General features: G+C 47.3%; 2 protein-coding genes across 2 annotated transcripts; one reads left to right on the top strand and one right to left on the bottom strand.

Moving 5' to 3' along the window:
* Positions 1–711: 711 nt before the first annotated feature.
* ATP5J2 (ATP synthase, H+ transporting, mitochondrial Fo complex, subunit F2) lies at positions 712–1,401 on the top strand (the record flags this gene model as incomplete). Its single annotated transcript, XM_008938312.1, has 3 exons — positions 712–828; positions 915–1,028; positions 1,373–1,401. Coding segments are annotated over 3 exons (260 nt in total), but the record flags the coding sequence as incomplete, so codon positions are not given.
* A 2,431-nt stretch (positions 1,402–3,832) lies between these two features.
* Positions 3,833–9,055, bottom strand: CPSF4 (cleavage and polyadenylation specific factor 4, 30kDa; the record flags this gene model as incomplete). The annotated part of the gene is made up of 7 exons (XM_008938311.1): positions 3,833–4,417; positions 5,725–5,817; positions 6,681–6,753; positions 7,220–7,313; positions 7,464–7,559; positions 8,355–8,507; positions 9,005–9,055. Coding segments are annotated over 7 exons (629 nt in total), but the record flags the coding sequence as incomplete, so codon positions are not given.
* Between the last annotated feature and the right edge of the window lie 742 nt (positions 9,056–9,797).

Here is a 9,797-nt window from a genome sequence, read left to right as displayed (position 1 = left end):
GGAGCCCGCGGGTGCGAGGCCCTTCTCCTGACGGAGCCAAGCTGAGCAGTGGAAGCGTCCCTGGATGTTGGCCGTGGCGAGCCGGCCGTACGGGGGCTGCTTCAGGGCGAGTCTTGCTGTCCCAGAACAGTCTCTCCTGCAGCGTCTTCTCACATCTCTAAACTTGTTTCTCTTATGAGTTTTATCCAGCAGACGTTTACTTTCAGTATTCCTTGTTGTAGAACAAGGAAATAGCATGACCTTAGTCCTGAACTTGTTTGCTTACAATCTTGAGGTTTCCCAACATCACAAGTAAATTTAAAAAAAAAAACCAAAACCAAAACAATTGATCGCTAAAGATTGTAAGGGCAGGGGGCTTTTATAGATGGCTTGGTGACAGTTTTGACTGGTGCCCATTGCTGTAGGGCATTGAGGTAGATTTAAACACAGAGCTATGAAATGCAGGGATCTACTAGGAAAGAACTGGGTAACTCAAAGCAGCTTGAGCTCATGACAGTCCGTATAATGTTTAGGGGAAAACTATAAATGCCTTTTTTTTTTGGTAAGGCTTAGAAATATTAAGTTCCTCACCAGTTACCTTCTCTGAGACTTGCTTCTGAGAGCCTCCCTAGAAACAATTTCCTGAAGTTCTGAGAAACCAAACTGCTTCTTTCTGAGCACTGAAAATTGCGCCGCTCATCGGGCCGCTGTGAAAACTTGTCTCCTGTGCAGGGTATAAAAGATACTACACTAAATACATCGACGTCAAGAAGGGAGGCCTGGGTGGTATCTCCATGCTGCTTGCTGGTTATGTTGTTGTCAGCTACATCTGGAGCTACAGCCACCTGAGTGAGTAACAGCCGAGCGGGTACAGTCCAGCTGGGGCAACAAAACCAGTTCCTCTGCTGCTGCTTTTAGAAATAAAATAAAATAAGACTGTGTTTACTACACTAAATACATCGACGTCAAGAAGGGAGGCCTGGGTGGTATCTCCATGCTGCTTGCTGGTTATGTTGTTGTCAGCTACATCTGGAGCTACAGCCACCTGAGTGAGTAACAGCCGAGCGGGTACAGTCCAGCTGGGGCAACAAAACCAGTTCCTCTGCTGCTGCTTTTAGAAATAAAATAAAATAAGACTGTGCTAACCACTGGTGCTTGAATCCAAGACCATGGACAAGCAAACTTCTTTTAGCTGTAAACTTGAATGCTTTTAGGAAGTTCTCAGATAAGTGTTTTCTTGATGACAAAGTAAAGTTCAATCTTGTTGCCCACTTGATCTGACAGTGCTTAGAAACAACACGCTCGGGTGTTTTCTCTCCTGTAATTTGAGGTGTGGTGGGTTTTGTTCTTGTGACTTTAGTGACATTAACTTGCTTTTCTCTGAATGACACAGAGCATGACCGCCGCAGGAAGTACCACTGAAGCAGGAATCTCAGAGAGTGGAGGCACAGCCCTCAGACTTTGCTACCAGGACAGTGACCCTCACAGAAAATGTCCAAAAGATTCATATTAAAATCTGTACTATTATGACCAATAATAAAGTGCATACACTTCATGTTTACTGAGGTGATGCTCTCAGAACTGACTTCATTGTCCTGTGCAAGTGAGTTTTGTCTTCTTAGAATCTCAGCCCTCCAGGACAAGTCCAGAGATGGATGGCTGGGAAAGTAGCTGCTGCTTGAGCTGTGTTACAAACTGGGGAAACTGTTACCACCAGTTCCTGTTTAGCTGCTTGATAGGCCTGAAAAGCACTGGATTTCTTAACAGCCAATGTACAGGTTGGACAATCAGCTGTAATCATAGAATCATAGGGGTTGGCTTAACAGCCAATGTACAGGTTGGACAACCAGCTGTAATGGTGTATTTTGACTTGAAAGAAGAATATCTGAGGTTTTGGTGGGTTGCTGGCGTGGCCACATTTCTGATTCACAGTCAGACTGTCACCAGGGGGCTGGGGATATTTGGGCAGTTTTCCATTGTTGTCAGCACTGGTTTAACTTTAAGGGAGTCTGCAACTCCCATTCTGTCACTGGGATTTTAATGCTTCCTACCTCTGATGACCCATTTCTATCAAAACTACTTGCTTTCATTGCAAAAAGAAGCTGGAAGGTTATTCTCAAGGGGTATAAACTTAAAAGAATTAATATAACAAAGCTCCATGAAACTAAACTCAAGGAAAACATGAGCCAGCAGTGTGCACTTGCAGCCCAGAAAGCCAACCAGATCCTGGGCTGCAGCAAGAGAAGTGTGGCCAGCAGGTGGAGGGAGGTGATTCTCCCCCTCTACTCTGCCCTGGTGAGACCCCACCTGGAGCACTGCATCCAGTTCTGGAGCCCCCAGGACAAGAGGGACGTGGAGCTGCTGGAGCGTGTCCAGAGAAGGGCCACAAGAATGATCCGAGGGCTGGAGCAGCTCTGCTGTGAGGACAGACTGAGAGAGTTGGGGCTGTTCAGTCTGGAGAGGAGAAGGCTCCGAGGGGACCTTATTGTGGCCTTCCAGGATCTTAGGGGGGCCTACAAGAAAGCTGGGGAGGGACTTTTTAGGATCTCAAGTAACAACAGAACTAGAGGGAATGGGGCAAAGCTGGCAGTGGGCAGATTCAGGCTGGATGTGAGGAAGAAGTTCTTCCCCATGAGAGTGATGAGACCCTGGAACAGGTTGCCCAGGGAGGTGGTTGAGGCCCCATCCCTGGGGGTCTTTAAGGCCAGGCTGGATGAGGCTCTGGACAGCCTGATCTAGTGGGAGGTGTCCCTGCTCATGGCAGAGGGGTTGGAACTGGGGGATCCTTGTGGTCCCTTCCAAGCCTGACAGATTCGGATCTGTTTTAGCAGAGGACTTAGTAGTGTTTGCTTAATGGTTGAACTTGATGACTTAAAGGTCTCTTCCAACCTAAAGGAGTCTATGATTCTATGAAAACTTGTCTTCTAGACTGAACTGCAGCAGTGAGAGGTTTATCAGGACACATTATGTGTATGAATGCAGCTTGAGGGATCTCCTGTGGGTTTGGTCCCTGCTGCTGCCCCTCCTCACACACCTTGCCAAGCCCAGCCCCTGTCATGACCCTGCCTGCTGACCACACAAGGTTGCAGGCAGGACCTGGTGTCCTGAGCAGGAGGGAAGGTGAAAACCACTTCTAGGGGACATGAAGAACCTGAGGAGCTTTGGTGGCAAGAGGAAGGCTTGGAGCAACTCCAGCTCTCCACAGGGAACTAACCACAGTCACTCAAACCAACACAGGCTCCGCCCCCTTCTCTTAATCTAGTCATATTCCCTCCTTAAAAAAACCAAAACAAATTCACACCCAGGTTTGTCTACCAGTACATTCCAGTAAAAAGAAAGTATAAAGGCAGTCCACAAATGAGAAATGGGTTAGAATCAATAAGGCTCACATGGTAGGTGCAATTTTTTTTTGTTTAATTCACATTATCATTGGCCCTTTTGAAATAAGTCTTCTCACAAAATGAAAGGGGGGTTTTGGCTTGCCAAAAAAAAAAAAAAAACCGAAATAAAATTGCTCTCAGAACACTCTACTGCTTCTCCAAGCAGTGCTCTGTAAGAATATTCATCTCCACTTCTCTAGGCTATGGGAACACCCACTCAGAGTGAGCTGGGTGAGGGGGGGACTGAGACCACGCTCGCTTCCCACCTTGCTCTCTGCGAAGGGGAAACGAGCCCAGAGGTGGCTTTCCTACCATCATTGCTCCTCAGAGAGGCCAATTTATTCTCCCTTTGATCGGTTCTCACCCAGAAGATTAATTTCTAACCTCCAGTATAGCAAGGAGCACAGAAACAAAGCAAGTGGACGAGGGTTTTACAGCCTGGTGCAGGCCAGGCGTGATCAGCCACCGGCCGACCGACTACGGCAGGCTGGACCTGGGAACACGACTTTGCTTTTCAAGAGCCACAGGGTGGCAGAATCCCTGTTTCCTCACTGAAGGGAAGGCATTTCCAGTATTAATTTTTTTTTTCCAGTCAGTCTTCCTGCTTCCACAGGGAGGGCTGAAACGCTGCAGGTTCTCCAAAGAGAAGTGGCAGAAGGAAAATACTTTAAAGGAACACTGGCGTTAAGACGCGTTTACGTGGAGTGCTGCACCAGAGAGGGGGTTGTGCCTCTATTGGCTTTTGGAACTACCTTTCAGCAGGGCTCAATGACAACAGGCCGAGGCCCAAATCGATTTTTAAAAAGGTTAAAACATAAAAAAACCCTTGAGGACGATTACAAAAATGTTGCTTAGCAGCAGCCAGCCTCTGACCAGTTCTTTCGGTAATGGCATTAAAAAAACAACCTGATTAATAGTTCAAAACATAGCGCTAGGCAGAAACCTTTGCTCAGTGCTAACAGCTCCCCTGCACTCTTCCTTCAGCTCTTTCACTGTCCACTGAGAAAGGCCAGATGTCCTTTGGTGCATCTGTTGGCATAATGACCTTTTTCACCACACTAAAAGAGAAAGAGAGAGAGGAGTTATTCCACGGTTACAGCCCTTTGCCTCTAGCTGCCCTTCTTAAGGTAGCTGGCAATTATTCTGATTTGGAAGCTTTTCTGCATCCAGAATTTGCAGCATTTAGCAGGTGAAATGAGACACAGTGTCACAAGGGACACGATTTATGGGATACTTCCACTCCTTGGAGCAAAAGCTGCCTCTGTGCTGGGAGTAACGTGGCATCACATTATTGTAACATGCTACCAAGGCAAGAGCTCTCAGCACAGCCCCACAAACAGCAAAAGGCTGTAGCACACAAGGAGAATTTCAGCACTTGAGACTTTCCAAGGCTACTCCATCTGAGAAGCAATACATCTGGGATCCACAAGGACCCTCCTGATCAGCTACCCCGAATTAGGCAGATAACGAGCATCTGAACAAAAGATTCACAACTTGGCACCTTGAAGCTGTTCAAGCCCAGAGAGAAATGTCAGTATCTGGTGCAACAGCATTCTCCAGATGTGTAATTTATTTACAGCTAAAATAATAAGCAGCTATTAAAGATTTTTTTCTGTGAAATGGATTCAGCTACTTAATACCCCTGACCAACTGTGGTCATTTTTACCCAAACCAGCACCTCAGGCACAGAAGTTGGTATGTACCATGACATAACTGTCAGAGCTGATGGGACAGGATGATTCTTTGCCTTCTAGTGGCCAGGGTGGGGCTTTTGTGGAAAAATAAAGAGCTGGAAACTCAATTGTGTTGGAGTTTTACTGGTGCTCCTCAATGAGCAGCCAAAGTGAAGAGGTCACTCCTGGGTTGAACAGCAACAGGGTGAACTGACAGTTGAAATACTGAGCAGTCTTTGCATATTCAACTGCTGCTACTCACAAGGACCTTCCAGGCTAACAGGTGAGAAGAAAATCTTTCATTAGCCACCAAGTGTAAGCAAATTAACTCATGACACAACTAGTATTAACTCTTACTTTGACCTGCACAGTTGGACACTCTCCTCCCACCTCCCCTGCGGTGGGGTTTCCCATTTATTGACAGACAAGCAAAGCATCCTACAACAGCCCTAACTGCCCCAGTAAGGCTGAGAGCTGGCAAACCAGTGCCCTAGAGCCTTTCTTCCCCTCGTATTAACTCTTACTTTGACCTGCACAGTTGGGCACTCTCCTCCCACCTCCCCTGCGGTGGGGTTTTCCATTTATTGACAGACAAACAAAGCATCCTACAGCAGCCCTAACTGCCCCAGAGAGCTGGCAAACCAGTGGCCTAGAGCCTTCCTTCCCCTCCTCATCCCTCCCTTCTGAGTTACCTTGTAGCAGGTGACCTGCTCCAACGGCCGGGGTCCTCTGTTCCCGGTGTTGTTATTTTGAGACTGCATGACTCCAATGACTTGGGGTGTCCTCTGTTGGTTAGGAGAAGAGTTCTGGTTCATTAAGTGCATCAAGGATAAAGCCCTTTATGGTTGTTACTTTGTTAAGAAAGGAAAAGACCACCCCGTTTATCAAATGATCAATTTTCCTCCACATCTCTTTGTGGGTGTTCTGCCAGCTGGAGCACCAGAGAAGAAATCAAGCACTGAGGCTTACAAAACCCAGAGAACCTGCTTTTCCCTGGAAAACAGATTTAGAGGGTAGGTTTAGGCTGCTAAAATACCACTGCCATGACTGAGAGATGTCACACAGATTACAAAACCTGGCAGATTGCTGCACAACCACGTACGATGTGGTTCTGTGTAACGTGGGAGTGTTCTCTGACTCCACCTCCATGTAAAGCTGCAGCAGTTGTAGGGTTTTCAGCAGTATAATGGCACTCAGGGTTGCTCACTGCTTAATTCTTGCATAGCACCCTTTCAAGCAGTGCCCCAAACATGAGAATGGCCACTGCTGCCCTCTGAGCTGGAGGACTGAGGTTAACTGAGGCAAGGGGAGGAAGAGAACAAAGCAGAACAGCCCTGTCCCAGGACAGAGGCAGCAGCAGTTTGCTGTGGTCAGATGGTGGGCATTAGAGGGAGGAGAAGATGCACGAGACAGTGCTTTGAGGATTATCTGGATCTGTCTCCACGTTCTTAATTACAAAAAGAACATCACACACTGTTGTAAAACAGGAAAGGTTTTCCCTCTTTCACTATTTCTCCAAGACTTTCCAGCGAGGCAGATCCAAGAGCCCAGGTGTTCAGTTCTGACTGCTAGACAACACACCCTCTTAGGGAGCAGTGTGGGAAATGCTCTGGGGGTGGTGTGTAGGGGAGGCAGGGGAGCCGTGTACCTTTTGCTGGGTTTGTGTTGGTTGAGGCAGTGGTGGTTGCTCTGTGGTTCCCATTGGCAGTTCAAATCGAGGGCTGGGTTAGATAGAAACAAGAAAACTGATGCTTGGATCATAGGCCAACATTTTACTGCCAGCTCAGTCAAGTAACTCCAAACAACAAAATAAGCATTCAGCCAATGAAATTCAGCTCACAGGAAATACATCTCCCCTTTCCCACCTCTCTTTAGATTCCACCCTCAGCAATTACATATCCAAAACCAACAACCCCATATGTGGGTTCTTGTACATCCCTGTAGCTGTGAAGGCTCCTGGGCTATAACCCATGCGACCCCACAGCACTGCTGGCATCCCATCCCAGCTCCAGAGGCTTACTGGTGAGTCCCTGAATTGTCCCTGCCCCACATCCTCAAACGGGCACACCCAACTAAACATTGGCCACGCCTCCAAAGCTTTTGGGAAGCCCTGGAGCACCCTCACGGGACAGGTACTGCACGATGTGGGACACAAGAGGCTACAGGAGAGGCCTGGAGCATACTCACTGCATGAATTTACAGGTAGGGCCCTCGGGACAGAATCCTACCAGGTAATTCACACAAATGACTCTTCGGGTGTGTCGGTGTCGGCAGAGGGGACCTGCAACACAAAGCTCAGGAGTTCATGGTCCATATACACACACCCCAGCTCAGCAGTACCAAATTCACAAGCAGATCACCCCAAGAAAGACCAGTGACACCCTACCCATGATTTATAGCCACAGAAGCAGCAGCCCCACGAGGTACATACCATGTTTACAGAAGCCTCTGTCATACCAGGGACAGTCTTTGATCTTAGACTCCGGGTCAATGTGCAAGAATGGACATTCTTTGTTACTGCATTCCCCTGTACCAAAGGCAAACACACTCCTCAGTCAAATGAGCAGGCTCCAGAGCAAGTGACTCTCAAAACATTACCTGGCTCTTGTAGCTCCCACAAAGCTGTTACCAACACTTAGAAGCTGAGGCACAACAGCCTTGCTGCCTGCCTTAACCTGGATGAAGAACACCAGGGACTCATCCCTAGTGAGCACAGTTCTACCAGACTGGGTTATTTATGTGTGCTCTTAAAAACAATGAGGAAACTAAACTTGCAAGAGCAGTCATCATAACAAAAACCAAACATTTAGTGCACCAGAAGTGTGGAGAAACTACAAATTGCACACTAACCTCAATCCAAGGAAACCTACAAGACTGTAAGTTTCTGACGGCAAGTTGCCTCATTATGTCCAGATCTCCAGAGCTGGAAAGCAAGTGCATAAAAGTTTTGCACCCCCATGCCCTCTGCTGCTCATCAACTCCCCAAAATAAGAGTCATGCAAAGACCAGCTGCTCAGCCTACTCGTCTCATACCCAAAACAGAACGTAAAGGCACAAAACCCAGTAAAAACCTGAACTTCCCCCCTCTTCCCCCAAGGGACAAGCTCTTGAGAGAGAAGACATCTACACTACATCAGATTTAGGGGGGATAGCAAGGTGAAGGACTAAGTACATCCAAAAAAAACCTGATAATCCAACAAACTCATTGGACACAGAAGAACTGTAACGCTCTGCAGGTGGACGAGAGGGACGCACCGGGATCCTCTTCACCAGACTCCCACGCCAGCAAGCAACACTAAACAGGAGCTACAAGGCCCCTTACCAAATTTGGAGTAGAAGTAACACTCAGGCATCTTGGTCATGTCATACTCGTGCAGAAACTCGCACTGGTCACCCTTTTTGCACAGCCCCCGTAGCCAGTGTTTGCAGACAACCGTCTTCTCCCCGCTGATGTGTCTGAACGGGCACATGCCTCCTGCAGAAGGATGGGGCAAGAAGGAGGGGGGAAAAAGAACAAGTAAAATAAGGCATGAGAAGGCACAGGGCAACAGCCACACTTGGTTCTCCTCTGCAAGAGGTGTCTCAGAAGACAACATTTTTTCTTCATCACTTTTTATTATGAATTAGCCTTTAGCGGCAGTCCCAACAGGTCTGATGTTACCCTCTAAGGAGCAAGAGCTCTAAAAGTCTCTAGCTCTTAATCCCAGCAACCAACACAGGCAGATCCCCAGCATGGTTTGTGTGTGGCAAGTTTAACCCTTCATTTACCAGCAGCACTGCTTATTCACTTCCCAACTTCTTTTAAAAAATACCATGATTTCACAATTGCTGCTGTTACTGCAACCTTCTTCAGTTATTTTTCTCCATCTAAGTTGTCCCTTCATCCTTACAAAACCCCAGAAGCACTGCAGACAGTGCAAGAGAGCCCAGCTTTCCCCCCCACCCCATAATTTTACTGGAACTGTCACTTGCCTTTCCCGCATGCCGCTTTTAAAAAAAACTCACAGACCGCCGCCCCCGATTCTGTGAAGAGAGCAAAGAAAAAACAATCACTTTTAACAAGGTTTCATGGCAACTTTTTAAATATTTCCTTCCTCAGCAAGACAACCTGGTCCTCAACATCAAAAGAACAGCAGTGTGTTGGCTGGGGGAATTCACTTCCCACGTAAGTTCCTTGTTCAAGTCTGGCCCTCAGAAACACCTCCATGTGCTGAGGGACACCAAGGGGAACTGCCCAGGTTCAGACTCAGAACACCAGGGCTGGTGTCAGCTGGAACCAAGGATCATCTGGGCCAACCTTCTATGGCAGAAGCCTGGTCTGGATGGCCCAGCAGAGGGGTTTGGCAGTGCTTGTTCTGCTTCTCAGATGTTTACGTTTTGTTGACTGAGTTTTCCTCTGCTGTTAAGTCAGTCATGTCAGTGCACTCTGGATTTACAGCCCTGGCAACAACAGCCTTCTATTTTTTGACCAGAACAGCCCGAAACAACCCTTGGCATGTTATCCTGTTATCCCCTGCTGATGCTGACAAACAGGAACCACAACAGTCAAGGGAGTGAAAACAAAAGTTTAGCAGCCTGGCCAGAATATTTCTGCAAACTATGTGTCTCCCAAGAATACCTGTATCAGATTATTAGGCTGCAGGAAAAGGTTTAGAGGCTACAGATACATCTAAAGCCAAAGGTTCCCTACCATCAAAATGCCACATCCTTCAAAAAGGAATTTTAAAAAAAAAAAAAACAAATAGAATCATAAAGGCGATTTGTG

The sequence above is a fragment of the Merops nubicus genome, unplaced genomic scaffold, assembly GCF_000691845.1.
Source record: "Merops nubicus isolate BGI_N331 unplaced genomic scaffold, ASM69184v1 scaffold10314, whole genome shotgun sequence".
Taxonomy (NCBI): Eukaryota; Metazoa; Chordata; class Aves; order Coraciiformes; family Meropidae; genus Merops; species Merops nubicus.
This window is presented reverse-complemented; position numbering and strand designations above follow the sequence as displayed.